The sequence below is a fragment of the Mytilus trossulus genome, unplaced genomic scaffold, assembly GCF_036588685.1.
Source record: "Mytilus trossulus isolate FHL-02 unplaced genomic scaffold, PNRI_Mtr1.1.1.hap1 h1tg000261l__unscaffolded, whole genome shotgun sequence".
In the NCBI taxonomy this organism is placed as follows: Eukaryota; Metazoa; Mollusca; class Bivalvia; order Mytilida; family Mytilidae; genus Mytilus; species Mytilus trossulus.
The window spans coordinates 642,669-667,823 of record NW_026963321.1 but is presented as its reverse complement, the minus strand read 5'-3'; the positions used below and the strand labels follow the sequence as shown (position 1 = coordinate 667,823).

General features: G+C 33.1%; 2 protein-coding genes across 2 annotated transcripts; both read left to right on the top strand.

The window, feature by feature from the left end:
* Window positions 1-1,723: 1,723 nt before the first annotated feature.
* On the top strand, window positions 1,724-15,393 carry LOC134701711 (forkhead box protein H1-like). Its single transcript, XM_063562843.1, has 4 exons — window positions 1,724-1,741; window positions 10,287-10,392; window positions 12,089-12,211; window positions 14,193-15,393. The coding sequence occupies exons 2-4, from the start codon at window positions 10,292-10,294 to the stop codon at window positions 15,391-15,393; spliced, it is 1,425 nt and encodes a 474-aa protein (XP_063418913.1). The 5' UTR covers window positions 1,724-1,741; window positions 10,287-10,291.
* Window positions 15,394-20,686: 5,293 nt separating this feature from the next.
* LOC134701710 (tyrosinase-like protein 1) lies at window positions 20,687-25,155 on the top strand. Its single transcript, XM_063562842.1, has 4 exons — window positions 20,687-20,716; window positions 21,742-22,140; window positions 22,348-22,466; window positions 23,467-25,155. The coding sequence occupies exons 1-4, from the start codon at window positions 20,687-20,689 to the stop codon at window positions 25,130-25,132; spliced, it is 2,214 nt and encodes a 737-aa protein (XP_063418912.1). The 3' UTR covers window positions 25,133-25,155.

The window sequence follows — 25,155 nt, the reverse complement described above, 5'->3', positions numbered from 1 at the left end:
GTTAACTAAAGATTATGGTCTCTCTTACGATGCACTCGATACTTGTGTTGAATATTTGATAGCTTATCTTTTTTTTCTGAAAGAAAGTGCAGTATACAGTATGACTCCAGAGGCGAATTTAGGGGTGGTCGGCCATCCCCCCCTTTTTCGGGAAAAAATTGGTTGCTTATTTTGGGATTCAATGAAGCGTGACTGGAGCGTTTCTAGATCCCCCAGTGGGCTCCTTGCCTAAGCACAGTGCAAATAAACAAAATCTACAAATAAGGGTGTGTTCATTCAGACTTAGCAATTGACTTCAAAAATATTTGCGTAAAATAACACATTTGGTTTGGCCAGATTCGCTGATTTAATTTCACACGTGGGCATTTTTTCAAAAAATATGTGAATCTTTAATTAAATTCATAGTTTCAAAATCCAGTGTTTGCATGTAAATTTTTTAATAGTATGGTTTATTTCTTAACGAGACATAAAATAACAGCCAAAACCCTTTATTTTGAGAGATTGGGGTAAATTTTGAGTATTTACCCCTTAAATATACTTGAAATTGAGAAACAATATGTTAAATGTATGATGAAAGTCAGGCTATTTTACATTTAAATTAAGGAATAAAATTTTGATGTTGACCCTGTTAGTGAAACAACTTAGTGCAGCAGACTTCGACCTTTTGCTTTTCATTTTTAAACTATATTTACATTTTTAATTATGAAGCAAAACTTATTATCGTCAATTAAGCAGCATCCTAGCAAATTGGTAATTTCGAGAAAAAATGCGGTTTCTAAAAAAAAAAGGACCTCCTTCATGCACAAAGGACCACAAAAGAGTTTGATAAGTGCCCAAAGGACCTGAAATTGTTTATAATATGAGGGGGGAATTATTTCTCACGAAAAAAATATTGATTTTATTTAACAATTGTTGTCGTTCAAGAAGTCATATACACGTTGATAGTGAACTTTTTTATTCGGATGTTCAAGGATTTTTATGCCAGAAGTAAGACTATATAAAGCATTATTGAATTTCTATGAATTAACTTTCTGTGAATTAACTATCTTCAAGGACACAATGACTTATTGGTTAATTTGGGGTTTTTTTTATTTCGCCAGTGATAAAACAGTGAAATTTCAAATACCATATAAAGAATGCTATTCTTACATTTTAATATATAAAATGTCTCTTTAAGTCTTAATCCCATTTCTGTATATTTAGTTGATACGAAAAAAAGATAAGTTTTCAAATGAAATTTCCTTAAATTTTTCGAAACCTATTTCCTTTATATCTATCAAATTCTTGATTATAATAATTATATAAGATAAGCATTTTTAGATTTGAAATTCAAATCTTCAAAGAGAAAAACCTTAAATACTTTTTTTTTTTTTTTTATTTTTTAATGAATTGAATCTTATTTTGTTTTACAAATAACAAAATAATTATTAATTCATTTAATTCATTTTCCATACTTTAAATATTTAATTGTAGTCAAAACACATTGTCATTCACAAAAATCCTTTCCCTTTCACTTGTCACACCTGTATATTGAAACCCTTAATTACTGGGACCCTACTTCACTAATACACTAATATACAATAGCCTGTACCTGACACGGAATATCCGACGGTGTGGCTGTAAAATATTAAAGGGTGTGGCTTCCCCATGGTTGATGACACGGAGATAGACCATATAAACAGAATCAACCAAATATCAGTTCATTCCAATTCTAAAGACCTAAAGACTTACACAGAAATATGTAAGTACTGCATTTTATTATTTCTATATTGAAGTTTAGATGTTATGTACACTCGGTCATATGTTGTTTGGTTTTATATTTCCCTGGTTTTACTATTAAGATTATAATTCTATGAACATATTTATATACATTTAAGAATACTGTGTTATAGTAGGTACCTTGTAATTCTATATTTTATATTTTCATTTGGGAAGACAATACGGCGAATAATATATTTTTCAAATTTTGATTTTAAAAAAGTGCACCCAAATACAATGCAATCTGATGACAACATCAAAAATATTGAAATTTGAATTTTCATCTACTAGAAAGTTTTGTTCTCGTCCTGAAGCGTTTAATTTCTTTTTTTCCAGTAAAATGTAAAGGTACACTTGATATATAAAAAAAATCATTTCTTCCATCATTAATTTTCATATGCACTCATTCTAAAGGTACAAACACAAAATCCTTCCATAATGCAAACAGAAGTGCAAATCAAATAAGAATTAAGTAGCTATAATCCGTTTTCCTAATATTAAGGAGGCTCGCGGGTATAAATCTTTTTTTTTTTGCTAATATAGCATTTCTCTATAAATAAATGAATACTATCATATTAACAGAAAAATGAAATAAATATATGGGGTCACCGTTCATTGAAGCTGCCTCCGAAAGAAGCATACATTTTTTTTCTGTTGATCTAATTGGAGAAATAAAGCTAATATCGAAATAAAAAAAGAAATCAAATTACAGAAATCGCTAAAATTTTGAAATTATTTAGTTTATGTATAGTTTATTTGAAAACAATAATAAAAAATATAGGTCACCGATGAGTAAAAATAAGATATTTCAATATTAATGCCCAAAAAGGCATGTTTGCACCAAAGGGAGATAATTTGGAGCTTTTATAATGATAAAAAGTCATTTGGGTCAAGCCGAATATTTTTTTAGTTGATTTTTGTACCATACCATAATAGTGAAACAATTAAATTTATAATGAAAAAAAAAAGCTTAATTTTTTGCCGAAATTTTTGTACCCGCGAGCCTCCTTAAATGAATTGTATACTTTTCGGTAACTTATCTGAGTCTAAAACGTGAAAGACGGTAATAGTCTCAGACGTAATTCTATTTTTTTCTTTTTTCTTTTCTAATGGAGGAACAACTTTAATATTATTTCTTTTGTCGATGAGGAAATAACATAAAAAATGTGGTCCACACTGAATAATCCGCGTAGCTTCAACTTCACTAATTTAATGCTTAATCTAGGTTAATCTTTGTTTTAAAATTTTAGACTCAAAATTTTATTTAATTAGAATTCTTCGAATCAAGTATTTTTGTGTACAATTGAAAGTGTACTATTTAAGCTGTGTCACATTTAGTTACTACACAATAAAAAAGAAAGCGCCTTTTCGCTCCACCTTTTTTTTTCAAGAAGGTTTGCTAAAATATGACTAAACAAAATTTCTCGGCCGTATGCCATATTCTGTGGACAGACAAGTTACGTCTTCGTTAAACAATAATTCTACTATTAGTAAATGATTTTCTTGACGTTGTAGATTTTTGCATTATGCATGTTTTTTTAATTCAAATTTAAATATTAGTTTATGGAGATCCGATTTAAGGTCCTGCCAAGAACAAATAGATACATTTAGATATACTGTTCCCATATGGTTCATATTTCATATATCTACGACAAAAACGCATTTTAGACATTTAATTATTTTTTTAGCATCTACGTTTATATGATCTTACCCCTTGTTAGTAATAAACCATACATAGTGAAATAATAACCGTATTAACCGTATTAAAAATTGAAGGAAAAAAACGCAAAATTAAAGTCGCTTTTAAAAAGTAAAACATGAGTGCATTAAAAAAATATACCGACGAAATGTGTTGGGGGAAATATATGACTTATTTTACTTCTGGACAAGATAGTATCGTGATAAGGGAGATAAAAAATCTGCGCCAATTTGAAATAAGACGGGTATAATGTTTCCGCAAGGATTTGCATAGTAATGTACAAATCTTTGATTTGCGCGATAAATAGTATTACATTTGAATAAATAAATGTACATGTGAGTACTCTCAGATCTGTTCATTGTGTCTTTTTGTGTCGGGATGTAAAAGTACCCGGCCACGTCCACTTGTATTTTTGTCTACATGATACGTTAAGCCTTTTTCAACTGATTTTTATAGTTCGTTCTTATGTTATTCTGTTATACCACTGTCCCAGGTTAGAGGGAGGGTTGGGATCCCGTAAACATGTTTAACCCCGCCACATAATAAATGTATAATGCGCCTGTCCCAAGTCAAGAGCCTGTAATTCTGTGGTTGTCGTTTGTTTATGTATTACATATTTGTTTTTCGTTCATTTTTTTTAATAGAAATAAGGACGTTAGTTATCTCGTTTGAATTGTTTTACATTGTCTTATTGGGGCCTTTTATAGCTGACTATGCGGTATGGGCTTTGTTCATTGTCGAAGGCCGTGCGGTGACCTATAATGTCTGTGCCATGTTGGTCTCTTGTGGACAGTTGTCTCATTGGCAATCATACCACATCTTTTTTATATGTTAATTAGTTATCTTTGTTTTGCTCATATGAATAACAGTAACTTTATCATTTAAGCATTTTATTAATAGATTATTCATTTAAACAAAGAAGTCTTTTTCGTGTATATAGACATTAAAAAGCATAAGAAGTAATTTGAATGAGTAACAGCCTTCTTTATTTGCACATACATAGTCAATTTCCATTGATAAAATATTTTTCTAGAGCGTTTGTCTTTTTGTCGTTTAAACGTAGAAAACAAATGCGTACGCGTCGGTAAGTAACTGTCTCATAGTCAAAATCGAATAAGCTAGCTTATTTTTTTTTTATAATTTCGGTTACAAGTCTTGTAAATTGTAAATCAGATACAAGGAAAATGTATTACTGAGTGAAAAAACACAAATTTCATTAAAAAACGAAATTTCAATTTCTGCCAAAACTAACAGAAAACAGCATTTCAAAAGTTCACCTTCGGCATAAAGGGAATAGTCATAATTCACTTATAGATGCTTTTATATTTCATTAAAAAGTAAAAGTTTATTTTCGAGCATTTTGATAATGTTAATTTAGGAGAAATCTGTATTCGTAAACCTGTTTCCTGAAGTATCACAACTCAAAATACCTAGCATCATTTACGCCTAGAAAAGTATACGATTCCCCTAAAAAGAGTTATAATATCTTCGGCTTAGCTTTCCCCTTGTATGATTATATCATTAATATTGTTAGCATAACATCCACCTTTCTCATGTCAGACTTATAGAGTTTGCATTTTACGCAAACATGCCCAACCAAAGTAAAAAAAGAACGCAAAATGCACTGTTTATTACTTCTGAGATAATTTTTTACACCGACATGCATTCTTTTTTTTAAATTCATATTACTAGTAATAGTGGCAAAGTTCATTCTTGATTTATCTATGTTCCATACGACTGAGTACTATTATTTTCGGCAACAACATGCCTTTTTGTACCATTTGTTATTCATAAGCTTAAAGTTACTAACATAAAAGAGAAGGATTATTATGCATAATAACTGATCTATTCAAAATAAACACGAATTCTGTATTCCGAAAAATAAAATATTTTCTATGTTGTGTGTTTGTGTGCAATGGCGTTGTCTTTTATTTTCGCCGGGCAATCTAAATTTGAGTTTAAATGTCCTTTTGTTTTCTTTCGTCCCTCTTTTGGTCTCAAATGACATAAAATCTAAGATTAAATCAAAAGTAGGATTTCGTTAGATTGATTTAGTATACTAAGACCATGATCGACCATGTTTACCCGACAAGATCTTGAATTCCGTATTACTTTTGAAGATTAAAATTTAGCGCAAATGTCATATTTTGAAAATCTATAGAATAAAATTATAGACCGCCTGATTTAGAACTCATACCTAATCCATTATAGACTTTTAAAATTAAATATTAAAATTGAGAATGGAAATGGAAAAAATGTCAAAGCGACAACAACCCGACCATAGAGCAGACAACAGGCAAAGGCCACCAATGGGTCTTTAATGCAGCGAGAAACTCCCGCACCCGTAGGCGTCCTTCGGCTGGCCCAAAAACAAATATGCATACTAGTTCAGTTTGATCAATTCAGGCCTAAATATCATGTTATATTTGGTGCTGGTCATGAATCAATTGACATTTATGTTTTGTTATACTTTATCATTCTTTAAAAACTTCTCATTTTTAAAAATTGCTTATCAAAAAAATAATATATTTAAAAAGATAGCATCAGATACGCGTAAATCGTTTTTTTATATTCTATCAAATTTTAGCCACTTGAGGTCAAAGGGAAAGGTCAAAGACAGTTATAAAAAGAACCTCTACATTACAAAAAGCCGCTTTAAATTGTTAAAGGGTCTATATAAACATGACACGATGTGGTACGACAAAAAACTTTCCTCTTGTGACCAAAAGGCGTACCTGTATGCCCTTAGGTTCGAAATTACGGCTTTCAACAATAAACAAAACCAATACCTTATATTCAGCTCTTATTGGCCCCGTGGTGACATAATGTCAGTCAAACTGGCGCCAAACGAGTGTTTCTTTATTCACAGATTTATGTTATAATACAATCTTTTACTAACAGTAAGATGATTATATACGAGGTTTTATGGACCAAAACGAAGCATATTGACTGAGGTCGATAAATCATCGGATTATCATCCACTAAAGGCAACAATTGTTCTTATATAATAATTAACATTGTAAATTTCTAGAATGTTTTTCAATAACTTGCCGCGTATGCTCTGTGCAATATGCTAGGCCGGCCCTACGAAAAGCTAAACACAATAGTATTGGCTCGCAAACTGAGTAAATTCAAATGAACATGTGATCAAGTTTTAACAAATCACAAATCCTAAAACTATACGAATATTATGATAAAGATAAATGCTTTTAATTCTTATGAATGTTAAAATGAGACAATGATTATATGTATGAACGTGTTCTAAGATGGCGAACCGAAGAAGTACCTAGTGTGATCATCATTGAAAATCTAAATTTCTTTTATATAAAAAAAAGAAGATGTGATATGATTTCCAATGAGACAACTGTCCACAAGAGACCAAAATGACACAGACATTAACAACTATAAGTCACCGTACGGCCTTCAACAATGAACAAAGCCCATACCGCATAGTCAGCTATATATATAAAAGGCCCCGATAAGACAATGTCAAACATTACTTTTCAAACACAGAATAAAAAACAATTGTTTTAATTTGGTCAAAATGTTGGAATTGTTTGGATCATATCATTAATCATTCCAAAGTAAATTATAATTGAAAAAAAGCTATTATCTCTGTCAAGACTATACCTTCATTTTTTGTATCAACGCAATATATTCGTTATTAAGTATCGCTCACCTTCATTTAGATGAATTTTAGGCTTTCTGTATTAAAAACTGAAATCTATATTATGATTTTGGTAACAGGACTTTGTTCACACTACAAGCTGTAGATTTTGTATAAATTATGGATATATAAGAAGATGTGGTATGAGTTCCAATGAGACATTCATGAAACGTCGCACGTTACTGTTGTAACGGTGAAATCACGGACAAGACACATTCGTCTTATTAATCTATAAACATAAAAATTGATATTCTAAAGCTTTTTTAAAAACTCTACTTTCAGAATCTGAATGCCATTTTGTATATGTGACATACCATTTTCATTAAGTAAAACTCAATAAAACCTTTACTTATGAATATGATTTCGTTGTCCCGCGTTACAATTTTAGTTTTGTGATATTCTGAATATCGTAAAAAATCTACCGAACGATCATAATTTAGCGATGACGTAATGTCGATTTTTTTTTCTTTCGAAAAGACGGGAATTAAAAAAAACGGATCAAGATGATCAAATTATGTGTCCCATGCACGAAATATTGTCGTTATCTTTTTAATTTATCATAAAAAAGGGAATTCCAGAGCAATCCCCATGTCGAAAGTAGATAATTCTTACACTAGTAATTTGTACAAAGCTCCCACTTCCGCCTCGTGCAATAATCAGGAAATTTCAAAACAAATTCTTTTTATTCGAGTTGAATAGCAATGTCCGACCATTTATCCCCTTCAAAACAGATTAAACGTAGGGTTACGTTTTTCTGTTTTTTTCATGATGTTTATTTCATACAGTGCCATTCGCTACATAAAATAAATATCAGGGATAAAAGTACCGATAAAATTATCTCTATTTTGATATTAAATGCCTGTAAAGGAGTAGGTTCAGTAAGACCCCTTTTAGAACCTTCATCCTCTTGATATTTTAATTTTGGCATGGCAATAGGTCATGGTTTTTTGGGATAGATTCTGATGTCTTTTTTCCTAGTCAATTGAATGTGTAATATGTTATTCTTGGATGCCGGACTGTTTATAAGTCATTTCTGGGTTTTAAACTATCATTCAGTACATGCGAACTGTGACGTACTTTTTTAATTTATTTTTTCTAAAATTTCTTATATATATTTTTTTTTTAAATCTGTACACTTGTTAAAAACTCTTTTAGAACCGGTTCTTTATCCCTTTGTTAATTGAGTTTTTTTGTTAGTTGGTTTTTTTTCGTCTTTTTGTCGGTCTGATATGTCATTATTACATTTAATTTTTAAACATGTGCTGCCCTTAAATTTTCGTATCATGCATTATCTGGTATAGGGTTTACAATTCTGATGGATACAGTCCTTGCAGTAAAAAATTCTGATAGGTCATTTTTCCCCATGAAAGCCCATCCACCCAGTATGAACAGAAACTCTACATCTGATGGGTCTTCTTTTTTTTAGATCTGATAGGTAGTTTTTCATGATGTTTTTTTTTCTGATACGTATAAAGAAAAATCTCCCCATCCATCCCTACCTGTCAGAAATTAACTGGAATGGAATGGCCCTTTGTAACGGGATGGTGGAACAACCGCAAACATGTCAAACACTGCCACATTATGTACTTGTCCAAGTCAGGAGCCAGTAATAAAGTTGTTGTCGTGTGTCGCTAGACCGTTAGATTTCCATTTGTAATGTCGGTGCCTTTTATAGGTGGTATGGATTCTACTCATGGTTGAATGCAGTCCTATGACTAATTGTTACTAATTTCCGTGTCATTTCAATGATGTAACTTAAAGGGATAAGATGTAATGGGGCTACCAAAAAAACAAAAATCGTCAAATTATACAGAAGATGTCTGCCATTCATGTCGTAGTATATAAAGTTGTTATTCATGCTTCATTATAACAAGTAGATAAATATTTTAGATGTAATTATTTTATTTTTTAACTTAACTCATAAAATTCAAGCAGAGATCTTTTATGAATCTATATAAGATAATTCTCATATTATGATATCAACGGGTTTGGTACATTCATAACTATATGGTTTGCATACATTTACTGAATGTAGAACAGAAAATCAACATACAAAAAGTCACAGGAAAAATCTTAAGTTCAATAATTTTTTTCCTTTACAGAAATTAACACTTATTTAAAAAAAAAAACTTTTCTTGTAATATTTTATATAGTGCTACTTTGTCAACTAAATTTATTTATTAAATATAAAAAAAATATCAATTATTGTTAAGAAAACAAAATGTCAAAGTGGCATGGTTCTTAAGCACTTCATGGTACCAAGTTGTCATCCTTTGCATGGTGTAAATTTAATTAACCTTTATTTATCAAGTCTAATGAACAATTTCCTGGACTGTAAAATGAATGTTGTTACATGTAGTATGTATAAAAAAGTAAATATTTAAAGATTTTTGTTTTATCTATTAAAACAAATGTATCTTCCTATATCTATTTACTGCAGGGTGTGTTACTCGTACTGTGTGGATGCAGTAGAATGTGTCCCGTGCTTGTAGTCACTGTGTATGCCCTTATATATTTAAGTTATTGGTTATTTGCCTGTGAGAGAGCTTTCACATGTTTATATCTTTTTGTTTACGACGTTGGGATGTATTGATACTCATCCACGCCTGCTATTTTTTTATTATACTTTTTTTTAAATTGTTATTTGGATGGGAAGTTGTCTCATTGGCACTCACACCACATCTTCCTTTATCTATATATTATTTTTGAGGCTATTTGTCTTAACAAATTTGTGACTGTTTTTCCTGTGAGTATTTTTGTTCTGTGACTTTCCTCCCGTTTACTTATTTACTAACCATGCAATCACCGAGTATGTGGGGTCTGCTCAGCTTGTTTGATTATGGAGTTGTGGGGTAAAATCCAGACCGGATCAAACCAAGGACTTCGCTTATGACGCAGCATTCAGAAGTAATAGTAAAGACTGGCCTGTTTTAAAGTCATAATTATGTGTCCGGTTAGGTTGGCTAGTCTTTCTGTAGATTGTTATATCTTGTGAACTAGCCCGTTAAAACTCACCGTGTTTAGTAGAAAATAGAAATTATTAACCAATAAGATTAACATGTTCTCTTCCTGAATATGCATTTAATATGTTGCGGAACGTAAAAACCCCATCCTTCATCTTTAATATCTCATGAAATTTATTCGTTTTTCTTTGTTTTGCAGATATAATGCTTCGTCAAGAGATTCCAACTATGTCCTTGCTGCCACCAGTGTCACCATTTAGTGAGTCATCCAACAGTAGTACAGACGAACTCGTCAGAATTGCAAGGTATGCGTACATTTTATATGTTTACAAAGATTTAAGTCGCATGTCCCCATTTACATGCTACACTTCTAGAGCAGAAGACTTTTGTAATCTGAATTTATGCTTTACCATTTATGAATCGCAAAATGTATTTGACATTTGTCAGTATAAATTATGCAAACTTATAATCGCAGCAAAAGAGTCATCAGAATATTAAAAGGGACGTGTGATATGATTGCCAATGAGACAAATATCAACCAGATTTCCATAAGTGGATATAAGAAATCATAGATTACCTGACGACCTTCAATAAGGCTCGGAAAAACACACACAGTGTAGAGTCGACTACGAAATGCATTGACATGAAAAATGTGAAACAATTCAACAGTAATATTTATAGAATTGCAAAATTTTTAGTTTCCGTTCTTAAACTTAAGTTTGCCTTACCAAAATGTTATCAAACTTATACACAATTATTATTATTACAAAATACAGATCAAGTTTTAATTTTGGTAGCGTCACTCTAACCGTTCAAGAGTTATGCCCCATTACAAATGAAAAAATGCATATTTTTTAGCTCCATTCTCTTATTTGATAAATTTGCCTCAACAGAATGTTATGAAACATATACACAATGCTTTTTAGTTACCACAAAATGCAGATTGTTGAATTTGGGTGCTGTCTCTTTAATCATTATTGAGTTATTCCCCTTTATAATTCGACAAATTGCAAAAGTTCCGTTCTGTAACTTTAGTTTGTCTTAACCAAAAATAATGAGACCTATACACAATATGTATAACCCAAGAACTGGATTAAGAACTTATTTGGGTAGCGTCAATTTTATCGTTTGAGTTATATCCCCTTATACTGTGATATGGAAGCGGGGGCATTTGTCCAAGGTAACACATTCTCCATTTCTTTTTTCAAAGTCAAACACATGTATTGGTCTGAAGTTATAAGTCTAATAATATTCACTGACAATAAAGGAGGTATGACCATTACCTTCCTCTAAATTTATATCTTAAGACTAAGGACTAAGACAAAAGACACAAAGTCTTAATATCTTACAAAGGCTAACACTATCAACGCTCCATGTTTGTACTTTTTTCCGAGTGTTTTTCAAAAAGAGGGAAAATTAAATTATTAATCAACCAACAGAACGAACGTTAAACATCTGTTAAAACACAACACTGGTATTCTCTACTTAAACCAGTGTTGTGTTTTAACAGATGTTTAACGTTCGTTCTGTTGGTTGATTAATAATTTAATTTTCACAGCAACTCATATGAACATAATAATAAATTGTTGAAATCTGTTATAATGAATATTCTGTAGTCCTTTTTGGATTGAAATATACAAACAAACAAAAATGGACCTATATATCTATTTTTATGAGAAGCATTTTCATCATCTTAATTAAAAAATAAACTTTCAATTAGACATGACCTCACTTAATTATTATTTTTCTTTCTGTTTTGTACATCGATTTAACTAAAAAAATAACTAACCTATAACAAATGTATATTTAGATTCATTATATGGAAACTTTAAAACTTACAACAATATTCGCGTTTGATTACAGTTACTTTTTTTTGTAAAAAGATAACTAGCTGTACGATGCGCTATTCAGTTTTAGATCCCCAATGCTAATACCATGTCAGTTCTTACACTGTTAACCTGCTTAATATTAATTATAATAAAATTATATTCTTTTTTACAGTCAAAGAGTTATGGCGTCACATCATCAATACATGACTATGGTCTCTGATGGAGGCCAATCTGACAACTCTGACATCTCTGCTACAACTGTATCAACTATCCAAAGTTTAGAAAGTGTAAAGAGGTTAGTTATCCTAGCTTTATATTTAATAAAATAATTTATTTGGGATAATTTTTAAAGAGGCAGCAACCCAACTTAATGGGGCTCGCGGGTCCAAATCAATTTTTTTATTTAATATAGCAATTCGCTACATTTTTCTATAAATGAACTTTATCTTATACTAAACGGGGTCACCGATTATTTACGTTCACAATCTGCCTGCGAAAGAATCATACATTTTTGTTAATGTCCTTTTTTTCTGTTGAACTTATTTGAGAAATAGCGGTAATATCGGAATAAAAAAGCAACTAAATTACATAAATCGCACATACAGCTTATTCGTACACAACAATAAAAAAAATAGGTTACCGATGAGTTATTAAAGATATTTCATTTTTTTATGCATTTTTGCACCAAAGGGAGATAATTTAGAGCTTTTTCTTTCGACGATATCTCCATTTTAAAAGTCACTTGGGGCCAACACGTATTGAATTTTTGGAATGATTTTTGTACCATACGATTAAGTAACTACGGTAACAACTACTAACGGTAATTAATAAAATTAGTAAGGAAAAATAAATGTTTTTTATGAAAATCTTATACCCGCGAGCCTCCTTAACAAGGATAAACATGTTTCAATAGTCAGACAGATGTCCAAACTATACGCTAGTAGTTGCAAACGATCAAGCCTTAGACCTCGTTCAACCAGACATTTGTTCGATTTCTATTATTTTGATTTTAGTTACTATATGCAATATACATCCGACCGATGTTTTTCTTGTCTTATATTTTCTTTTTAAATATAAATTGATAAATAAGTTTGCTCATTGTTGAAAGCCGTTGTAATAACATAAATGGTACACGTTTTTCTCCTTTTAAATATCGACATTATTTGGTGTGTTGTATGATACACCAACCTTATTGGCTTATCGGCAATTATATCATTTTTTGGAGAGAATTTTTGTGAGATCAAGTTATACTGATAAAAAATCATCTTTATTCAATTTTATTTAAGGGGGTTATATTTTTTATAGCGATTCAACTGATCGTTAGTTTGTTCTTATGTTAGCATTTCCTACCACAAATCAGAGGGAAGGTGAAGCCCGAAAATATTCCCCGCAGTGAGATGCATGTAAATCAACTGTCCTTGGTTGCTGTCTGTGTTTTTCGTTAAATGTGACTTGTCATGTCGTTGATTTTCTAATCTTATCATGTATGGTCCATTTATAACTAACAATGCGGCAAGGATTGTATAAATTATCAAAAATCATACTGTAACTTCAAGTTGGGTTATATTTCACGGCATTTTGACTTTGGTTGATAATTGTCTCAATGGCAATCATACTACATCTTCTATCCAGTCTATAAAGTTTCACCGAATAGAGACTATAAAATCACTTTTGTTATATGTTAAAATTGACAGCTGTGATTTACATCTAATTAAAATAAATTTGGAAATAATTTAAACTCGAAATTTAAGAACGGTATTGAATGTGATAAATAATTGGCAGACAAAAAAAGTGACAGGAAATGATCAGACCTCAGACCGATTGAGGTAATAAAAGAGGGTTAAGATTTGTTAATTAACATTTGATGACGAAAGCAATGGGATAGAAATATAAACAAATGGACGTTTGGTCTGTATGGTGTGAGGTGTGATAGCTGGCCGTTAATTTTCTCGTTTTACATTTATCAGTAAGCGGCCTTTTAAAGAACACTTTTTTATTTCTTTGTCATTTGGTGTCTTATGTCGGAATAATGATCAATAATGACAGCAAATGACAAAGAAATAAAAAAATTATGGGTCACAATTATACGGCCTTCAACAATGAACCAATCACATACCGTATAGTGTGCTATAAAAGGCCGCTTACTGATAAATGTAAAACGAGAAAATTAACGGCCAGCTATCACACCTAACACCATGTCACATTGGTAATCATGTCACATCTTTTTAAAATAAATATGTGTTCTCACTTTAAATATTTTTGTTTTACTTTTTCAGCAATCAGACGTCTGCTACTACCAAACCTAGCTACCAGCGCCACCCTAAGCCGCCATACTCCTATCTTGGCATGATCATCATGGCTATCGAGATGTCGCCTGATAAAGCACTTTCATTGTCCGAGATCCATCTTTCACTTGTCAGCATGTTTCCATTCTTCCGAGGCACGTATCGTGGTTGGAAAGATTCAGTTCGTCACACTCTTTCTTCAGGTGCTTGTTTCTTTAAGTGTCTACGTGGTCGTATCAACAAATGGGCTGTTCATCTTCACCTAGCACCTTACAACGCCCTTCTCCGACAAGACACAGCCGTCTCAAGATCAACTTACTGGCCGCCAACTATATATGACTATCTTAAAGTACCCGAAGTTATGTTGCCTTCAAAGTACAACACTATCTCTTCAACAGCTATCACTTCTGATAACACCATACAGACCAAACGTCCTACAGACTTCAGCATAGATCGTATTCTAACTCCTGAGATAGTAGATGACTCCAGACCACTTCTGACAGATGATACCTCACCAACATTCAACAAGATGACGCTTAAACTAAAGACACGAAAGACAACTACAAGACGTCACCAAAGCTCGCCACTTACAAAACTAGTTACAGACTCAGCTTCTAAATGGGGTGTTACTGAAGAAACCGCAGTCGACCAACTTCGTTCCTTATGTCAGATTATGGACACTACTAGTGCTCTACAGCAACATCAATCATCCGAACAGTTACTCCCAGTTAAGTCCGAGATACCATCACCAAGTCCAACCGATACGTCTTACCATTCACATCCTAGTGACCTACAAGAGTCTTCATCTCACCGTTATTCGCTACCATCTGCATCTTCTCCTAGTTATTGTATGACGCCGCCATCTTGCGAGTCACCAGCCTACCAGCAAAATCTGCCATTCTCTACTGTACCGTCTTACACTGCCAACCATCATCATCAACCGTATGCCACGGAGTACCTACAACAACTATATGCAGCACATCAATACCAACAACTATATGCAGCTCATCAACAACAACAGTATATACAACAGCAACAACTTTATACACAGCAACTATACCAACAACAACTAGCGGCCCATCAATCTGTTTATCAGCCTAGTTTCCAAGGTTACCAACATAATACTTTCTTCCATGAACCAGCTGATTTCAACACACCCGCAGTTGACCTGTCGTCTCCTTCTTGTCAGTAGTTTATCAAATATGAACAATAACTGAAAGTTAATCAAATATGAACTATAACTGAAAGTTTATCAAATATGAACAACAACTGAATAGTTTATCAAATATGAACAATCAACAAATATGAACAATAACTGAAAGTTTATCAAATATGAACAAATAACTGAAAGTTTATCAAATATGAACAATAACTGAAAAGATTTATCAAATATGAACAAACTAAAAGCTTAATCTTGGTGCCTTGTTTAAATTAATTTTAGGTTCTATTTACATCAAATATAAGCCATAAGTATTAATATTTTTTAAGCAAAATTTATAGACTTAGGTTAATGAAGTATTACTATAATGTTTTAAACCGTTTAGATAATATTGTGATTTGTATATTTATTTATCAATTGAACATAATGTATATATATATGTATATTATATGAACATAATAAATAATTTATTTTGATTCGAATAACTTGTTCTTCTCCAAACTGTGTTACCCCGAGCCAAGAACAGCCAGTTAGCGATTCAAACTTGTAACTAAGAGAACAAACAAATCTCGTGGCTTAGAATTTATGATTATTATTGAGTTATAGCCCTTAACCTAGACATCGAGTACCCAGGTATATCATCGACTTGTTCTTCAATCTACAAATTTATAATAAACCTTAGAGAGATAATTGATAATAAGCATTACTATGCGGTATGGGTCTTGCTCATGGTTGAAGGCAGTACGATTACCTATAGTTGTTCATTTCTGTGTCATTTTGGTATCTTGTGGACAGTTGTCTCATTAGCATTCATACCACATCAGTTCTTCTTTTGTATATTGAAGGACAACAGCAAAACACAAGAATGTCGAAATAAAACATACTGACCTTGTGCATTTTATCATTGCAGTAAAAGTGCATCTTCAAAATGTAAAATCACTTCTTCAAACGATGGGTTGATTGATGGCGATGTAAAGTGTCATTAGAAGACACGAGGTGTGTCGCAGTGATCATTTATTTGACAAATAAAAGCAAATACATGTATTGATGTTAAGATTTATTTAACTCTTTAAAATTGCATGTACAGACAAAGGAGGACTACTATAAACCATTTTATATATAATAAAAAAAGAAGGTGTGGTATGATTGCCAATAAGACAACTCACCACAAATCACCACATTAGACCAAATTATACAAAAATTAAAAACTATAAGTTACCGAACGGACTTCAACAATGAGCAAATCCCATTTAAGGGATGTGTAACGGTATACCGTTGTCTATCAGTCCGCCCCTCACAAACACGTCGGACGACATCTTGGAAACGATTTCACTAATTTTTCAGAAACTCCTGTGAAAAGTTTAAAAACTACTGACGTGAGTTTCCGTTCAATTTTTTTAAACCTGTTGGTGTATAAGTTGAACTTTGAAATAAATTATTTTCTAATTGGTTTAAAATTACATCAGAATAATTTATCAAATGGACAGCTATGTTGATAATTGAACTCTTTTACAAATATGTTTCACTCTGCAACATTCTGTATGTGACTGTCCCATTTCGCAGTTGGGTGCTGTCAACCATACACATGTATTTGTTTCTTCGTCTATTGTTTTGTCATAAATCAGGCAGATGTTTTTTTCCTTTTTTTTTTTACACATTGTTATTTTTTACCTTACAAATGATATGAATATTGCACGTTGTCAAGGCCTTGTACTTTATTTGGACCTGGTTGGTAGTGTTCTCATTTAACAGACTTAAATTTGCTCATTGTTGAAGGCCGTACGGTTACCTATAGTTGTTAATGTTTGTCATTTTGGTCTTTTGTGGATACTTGTCTCATTGGCCACAACACCACATCTTCTTTTTTATATTAAATTAATCATATAAAGTGTATCGTGCATATAACTCAAATTCTTACTATACACATTGATAACATAAGGAGTTGAATAATTTGAAAGATGTCAGCAAACAAAAATAAATTAATCTCACAACCATTAAACATGGCATCTCTTTTATATCAAATTTCGATACAAAAAAAAATGTTTGTAAGAATAGTAAATATACAATACATGTAAGAACGTGAGTCGAAAATAAACTCAAACAACGCCATGACGAAGAATCGTTAAACGACCAAAAAGACACAAACTACACAACAAAATTCTGTGCGAACCCGTACATAAATTGTTTGTGATCTAACATACCCCTAAAGGTTTAGCACGAGATCCACATGCGACACCCATCATAACACTCCTGTAAAATGCGTTGATAAGCGCCATAAAGGTATATCACGTATCATTCACACACGAGCAGAATGGCAAGAATGACGAGTTTTTCCGTTGACGGATGAAGTCGAAAGTGGTCTTTTTGTAACTTCATTGGGGTGTAAAAACGTTGACCGAAGTACATTTTGTATGAGGGGCGGAAGCGCTTTATTCTAAAAATGGCGATTCAAGGTTTTATTTCAATAACAAATTAACCTGTGCACTTTATTGTGGGACCTCGTGTCATCATGAATCATAAAATTTATTGTGCAATGTATAAAGAGTCGAAATTGGAAAATGTGATTGTACTCACTACGCAATAGAAACAAAGCTCGGCAAACATCGCTTTTCGTCCGGTTTATAAAGCTTGAACACCAAAAAAAAATCCAGTTGGGTACATCAACAAGTTTGAAAATCGAACCGAATAGTGTTAGCGTTAGATTTTTATGCTGACGAGTTTTTGTCCCCAAACGGGATTCCAGCTTACACGCTTGGTATACTACAGCTCCAATCACTAAGCCTCATGTCCAGCGCTCTAGACCACTCGACCTCATCTTCTATAATATTAATATTAAATATAACTTCAATAGTCGTAGTGATGCCATGTCAAATATAAAAAAAAAAAAAAAGAGGATGTGGTATGATTGCCAATAAGACAACTGTCCATAAGAGACCAAAATGACACAGACATTAAGAACTATATGTCACCATACGGCCTCAACAATGAGCAAAGCCAATGCGATTCCAGAGATAGACAATTAATACATGTGGGTATATACATGTTTATCTATATTCATGAATAAGTTTGAAGTCGCTTCGAACATCTTCTGATCCAAATGCAATGGATTCATTGAATTAAGGCTACATCAATTCAAAATGGATTTAACTCTTAAATAGTCTATAGTCTACAACTAAAAAAAAGTAATATCCATGTTCTTGTAGTTCTGTTTATGTGTTTCAGACCATTGTTCCGGGGTCAACAACACAATGCCGCGTATGAGCACCGAACTACAATGTACAAAAATCGCAGCTATTAGTTACAAACATTGCAGACATTTATCTTGTATGTACATCATTTACATGTTCAAATCTATTTAGTCATATTATGCGTCATAAATAATTATGATAACATATTTCGAAGTATGTTAAAGCAAAAAATGATGATAAGGCAGTTTTGAGGTCATCATAAAATTATATATTACATGTACTACTTAGAACAACTATAAAAAGAATATTTCATTAAGCCTCTTGCATATGTAAAATGTTCCACCAAGGAATTCAATACTACGGAACAACTGGAGTGACATATAACTACAAATATTTTCATTTGCCAGACAAAAAAAAATGGTGTAACAACATCCACACGACATCTTAAAACTGGCACTTGCGACTTTCAAATACTGTTGATTGCGATTTTCAAAAACATGCTTGCGACTTCGAAAAATGTTACTCACGAGTTTTAAAAAATGGTTCGCACCATTTTTTTAACTCCCGAGCACCAGTTTGTAAACTTCGTTCGCACCAGATTTTAAAAAATCCCGCGCACGATTTCAAAACAGATGCGCGATTTTTAAGAAGATGTACATGACTTTCAAAATGATGCACACCATATCTGAAACTAGTGTGCACCATTTTCAAACGTCGTGCGCACCGGGTGATGTAAGTCATGCACACCAGCGTCGAAGTGTGCACTACTCTCAAAACTGGTTTACACGAAATTTTAAGACTAGTGCGCACAACATCAACACGACATCTTAAAACTGGCGCTTGCCACTTTCAAAAACTGATGATTGCGATTTTCAAAAACAGGCTTACGACTTCGAAAATTGTTACTGACGAGTTTTAAAAAATGGTGCGCACCAATTTTTTTACTCCTGAGCACCAGTTTGTAAACTTCGTTCGCACCAGATTTTAAAAAATCACGCGCACGATTTCAAAACAGATGCGCGAATTTTTAGAAGATGTACATGACTTTCAAAATGATGTAACGAGTTTTGACGGTGCGAACCAATTGTAAACTCCTGAGCACCAGTTTGTAAACTCCGTTTGCACCAGTTTTTAAAAATCCTCGAAAACTGTTGCGGTGCATACGAATTTTTAGAAGATGTACAGGACTTTCAAATGATGCACACCATTTCTGAAACTAGTGTACGCACCAGCGTCGAAGTGTACAAGACTAACAATTTTCTTGCAAATTACCAGTCTAGTTAAAATTCGAAAAAAATAATTATTTTTTTTATTTTTGACTATAACTGACTAAGGGAAAGACCATTGGGAAACGCGTGCGTAGTTTCGGTTATAAAAACACTGATTTTAAACGCACTATGTTTAAATCTTACAAACTTATATTATCTATTTTTGTATTTACATATTCTTTGATTTTTGTTCTCTCGGTGTAGCAATATTCCTACGTCAACTGGTGGTTTGTAACACAGGATTGTATACTCAATTAGTTTGGTTGGAGTCATAAACACTTTTACCACTACTGGCTAGCATGCTCTGGCAAATAAAGAAAGCTAAGTGTGTAAATATGTTACCAGTTCATAGCCTCCACATTAGTATTCAAGACTCATACAAAGCCTCACTGCGACAGCACATGGGGATTGCGGTCTAGTGTCCTATGTTTAATTGTAGAGGATATCGGAGCAGCAAGTGTCTCCATCATTCATTGCATAGGCCAACAAGGCGTGTGAACATATTCTTGCATAAGTCAACATGCCCAAGCTTTGAACAAATAGCATCACTGAAAACCCAGAAAGCTAATCTCATATAGTTAATCGTCAGACAAAGAAAAAAAAGTAAAAAGGAGTAGCTGATTATACTGAAAAAAAAACAGATACTTCAAGACATTAGCTTATTTTAGGGAATTTAAATCGTAAAATAAATGTATGCTACAGGAAAAACCAAACTATATCTTCGTTTTTTATATATAAAGGTGGACGTCTTAAAACCACATGGTGACGTACTGTCGAGACAGACAGCACAACGCTTAGAGGGGTAGTTGGGCTATAACAAGGACAAAAACTAAACACCGTGTAAAACGGAAAGCATTATCCGGGCTTGAAATGCCGACAGCACTTAAGAGGATGGATGAGGTAAGGCGATTATTTCTCCATAATGTCTATACTATTCATGTTACCATATAACCGAGCATATAACACAAAATATAACCAATCGGAACGTTTCGGCTGTCTTCTTTTTTTTCTTTTTTTAAAAATCAGATGATATACATATTGATGACTGAATAATAGTAAAACATTGCAAATTAAAGTTTAAAACTTGAAATAAAGGTTAATAAGTTCGGATCGTGTCGTTGACAGTTAACAGCTTTCATTTGAAAAAATCTTTTTTACTTTTCGTACAATATAAAAACAGTCAATTGGGTCGCAACCATCAAAGTTCCTTATCCTTGTAAGAATTTTAGCAAACTAAAGATGGTTTATGTTTTTATGTACGAACAAGATAATTCTTTGTAGGAACATAAGTTGTATATTAACTGCGGTATTTTTCGTGTAAATGCTTTTTTTCTACTATATCTTGATGAAAGTAAACAATATGTAAATCATATATCATTTCAGCATTATATATTGACTAACGACTTTGTTCTGCTGTCGTTGAGGCACTTACAAGACGGAGACCATGGTAGGTAAATTGTAATATTCGAAACAATTAAATTCTTATCATTGTATGTGCTATTGTGAAATTGCGTCTGATTAACATTAATAAAACCATATTTTAATATTAATTTTGTCAAATGAATTTAAAGTGCATGCATAGATCCCGCTAAGGACATAGGAAGTAACTGCAATCAAAAAGTAAGCCAAAGCTTAAGTTAAGTAATAATATTTTGACTGCCAGTCTAGTTTAGCATATGTTTTTACATCAGTTTAATTTATTGTCATTAAACATTTACATTGTTTGTGGCAATACAAGTTTAAACAAACAATAAACAATAAAATAAAAACAAAACAGTATACGAAAATTAACCAAAAACATACAAAAACAAAAGTGATAAATTTAAAATATTACAATATTCATAACAGTACGTATATTTTGATATTGACAGATTTTAAGGCGGTTAAATGTAAATTAATGACCTTTATATTCGTTATTTTTTCAGGACACTCTACTAATATTTCTGATCATACAGACGTTCTACACATTACACTTGACGGATGGACTGGTGACACAGATACCTTTACCAAGGAATTTGTACGATTGTCTAGATCAGAAGTCGGACAATACGTCAACAATTCCAGCTAGAACTATTCAAAGTTTCTGTATATCCAACTTTGTAGAGACAACTGCTACATGGTCTACAAATATTACAGATCCGAATGTTAGGAATTATATCACATCTTTGTTACGGGGAGTGGTGAGGGAAGCAGAACTGGATGACCCGTCAAGACAAAAGCGACAAGTATTCGGCGGACCTGTCAGGAGAGAAGTGAGAGCGGCGCCTTATCGGTACAACTGGCGTCAATATGCATTAGCCGTGCGCAGGCTGAAAAACTCGTTCGTAAGTAGATCAGAAATAAAGCAACTCGTTCGTACGTACATGTATGTTAGAAATAAATTAGCATACAACTGAAGAAAGAAATATATTTTAAAACGATAATTAGACTCTTTGTATTTGTTCTGATTGTTTTGAGTTAGCAAAATCATTAAAAAAATAATTGTTTTATTTTGAATTCGCTTCATTTTATTTTGAGTTATTTATTTCCAGAGCGTTAGACAAGACACCAACAACTACGATGTTATAGCTGGTATCCATTCAGGGAGTACCCTAGGCGCAGCACATCAAGGCCCGAATTTCTTAGGCTGGCACAGAATATATCTCCTAATGTAAGCTTATATTAATTTAACTACGTTTCGGTCTTTAACAAAAACTTCCGAATTCAAACAAATTTTATCAGAATTCATAAAACAAGAAAGGAGTGTTGTTTTATGATTTTATTTGTTATTTGAGTGATAGAACTCAGTCAAAGGCTAAGCTACCTTATGGTTAGCTTTCTGTAGAATTTATGACATTTTGATCCCGATTTCCAAATTGCGCTTTTTTTATATATCCTTGGTTAAGATAGCGGACATCTTGTTGACATCCATTGCACAAAAAACGGTGTGGGTTTTTTTTTGGTTTAAGACCAAGTAAAACTGGTATAACTGTAACCATGTGTGCTTGTTATTGTTTGTCTTTGTATGTATGTATGTATGTCTGGATTTGTATATGGAGTCTGGTTATTAGAGTTGATGTGGTCTTTTTAATGTTTTACCAATTATAATTCGAAACATAATTTTTGGTTCTTTATAATATGTAAATTATTATACGTTATATGAACACATGATATATTTGTTGTCAAAATAAAATAACTCAAATCGCAATCGAATTTTTCGGTTCTGTTTCGCGTTTTGAATGAGCATGGCATATATTTACAAACTTGTCTTTGTCTTTATCCTTCCATCTTCGCTAGCCAAGGCTTACGATCCATTCCCTCTCTCTTTCGAAGAACCCTTCTCGCTCTCTTCCGAAGAGAGCAGGAGTGGATCGTAACCCTTGGCTATCGAAGATGTTATCCTTCTAACTTGACCAGACTCTTTGAAAATTGTTCTACGCTAGCGACATCAAGCAAACAGCATCAATTACCATTTATTAGATGTATTAACTACTTTATCAAGCGTTAAACAATCAGTTAGTTTTAAAGATATTCATTTATCCATGTTGTATCACAAAAAAATAAAAATAAGAAAATACGGTATCGATAGAGAGAGATAATATGTGACGCTTATTTTGTCTAGTCCTCATCACTGTTTCATATTACAATATACACTTGTGTTTATCTTTCAGACTAGAACAGGCTCTTGGAACAACTATTCCTTACTGGGATTCATCTCTGGACTTTGCAATGGACGACCCGGTAAACACAATTTTATTTACAGCCAGGTATTTTGGAAATGGTTTCGGTTTTATTACTAATGGACCGTTTGCAAATTTACCGGGAAGACCAATTTTGCGCAACATCGGAAGCGATGGCACGCTTATTTCAAAACAGGCTATTGCTTCTGTTCTCAGTAGAACGCGCCATGCAGAAATTGTTGAACCAAGCACAGCCGGTACAGTACAGTACAGTCTAGAAGCACACCACAACGGCCCACATGTGTGGGTTGACGGAACACTGGCGTCGTTAGCATCGGCTGCATATGACCCGATATTTTTTTGTCATCATGCTTTTATAGATTATATATGGGAACTATTTAGGAGTCGTATACCAAATGCAGAAGCAGACTATCCACCGACGAATGTTGCAGGACATGAACCTTTCAGGTTCATGAGCTTCGGAGAATTTCCCTTTGCTCCAAGGGTAAGGACATCGGAAGCATATTCAGCGAGATATGCTCGATTGCGATCATATCAACCTGCACCATCATGTCCACGATGCGCAGACAGTCCTGATCTTGTTTGTAATACGGATTCCGGAATTTGTGTATCTCGAGTTGCACCACCCCAAATGAGAATGCAAGCTCCAGCGGCAAGAGGCGCGGCAGGGGCAGCTTCGATAGCAGGATTTACTGCACAAGTTGTGTCAGCACCGGACGCAGTGGAGGCAGACACTCCTGAAAGAGCTCAAAATGCTGTTGCACAGACTGGACCACTAGAAGCAGGACCAAAGTTTGTATCTCCTTTCCGTGACGGAAGAACAAGAGGTGGGTCTATCCCTGTGGCCCCAGCGGATCCTTCATTAACAAGGGGAAAGAGGAGCGTTGTTGGTGAAATTAACAAGAATCAGTTAAATTCCGTAAAAACCAACCAACAAACTGTTCATTCTTTTCATAATTTTGTCGGTCAAAATAAGAAGGAAATACCTTATCAAAATTCGTTTATTATAAATGGAAAGAGTGATATAAATCAATGGGTTTTTATGCCAGTTAAAGTTGTCTACATGCAATCCTCGGGAGCCAGTACAGATCCCATTAAAAGTTTGAACCTGCATATTGACTATGATATACACATATCAAATTCTACTGTCAACAAAAGTCTGGGAAAAAATCAAATCAAACCCAATCCTGCTGTATATGATAGATGTTCACACATTACATCAGGTCCAGACAGAGTTTTTGTTGAGTCGGATGGGATAAATTACTCCGGTCGATATAAAGATTATGCCAAAATCGACCCTTTTCGGCCAGTATCGTCTTCATTTACCTATATTGGAATAAAAAGGCCTTCAAACGAATCCAGCATTGAAGCATTGATTACAGCGTATGATACATGTGGGCGAGTTTGTAAAGCGAAGTGCCTAGTATTTGGTTCGCGGCCTCCTGTCTATAAGTCATGCGCAGGCTCGATAATGGCTGATACACGATTTCCGCTTATGTATGGAAGAACTTATAATGAAGCCATGAGGGATTTGTGGATTTTATGGGAATCAACATCACGAGGAATTAATAACAGAAATATTCCTGTAATGTTTGTTTGCGATCATGACACATCTTTGCCATGGTACCATGTCTAAAATATAAGTGAATAAAATTTCCA

Bases quoted from the DNA above. Each gene is read 5' to 3' on its own strand.
- LOC134701711 (XM_063562843.1), top strand. From the start codon at position 10,292: ATGCTTCGTCAAGAGATTCCAACTATGTCCTTGCTGCCACCAGTGTCA. The intron at 10,393-12,088 runs GTATGCGTACAT...TCTTTTTTACAG, and splicing joins GAACTCGTCAGAATTGCAAG to TCAAAGAGTTATGGCGTCAC. The intron at 12,212-14,192 runs GTTAGTTATCCT...TTACTTTTTCAG, and splicing joins AGTTTAGAAAGTGTAAAGAG to CAATCAGACGTCTGCTACTA.
- LOC134701710 (XM_063562842.1), top strand. From the start codon at position 20,687: ATGCCGACAGCACTTAAGAGGATGGATGAG. The intron at 20,717-21,741 runs GTAAGGCGATTA...TTATTTTTTCAG, and splicing joins CACTTAAGAGGATGGATGAG to GACACTCTACTAATATTTCT. The intron at 22,141-22,347 runs GTAAGTAGATCA...ATTTATTTCCAG, and splicing joins GCAGGCTGAAAAACTCGTTC to AGCGTTAGACAAGACACCAA.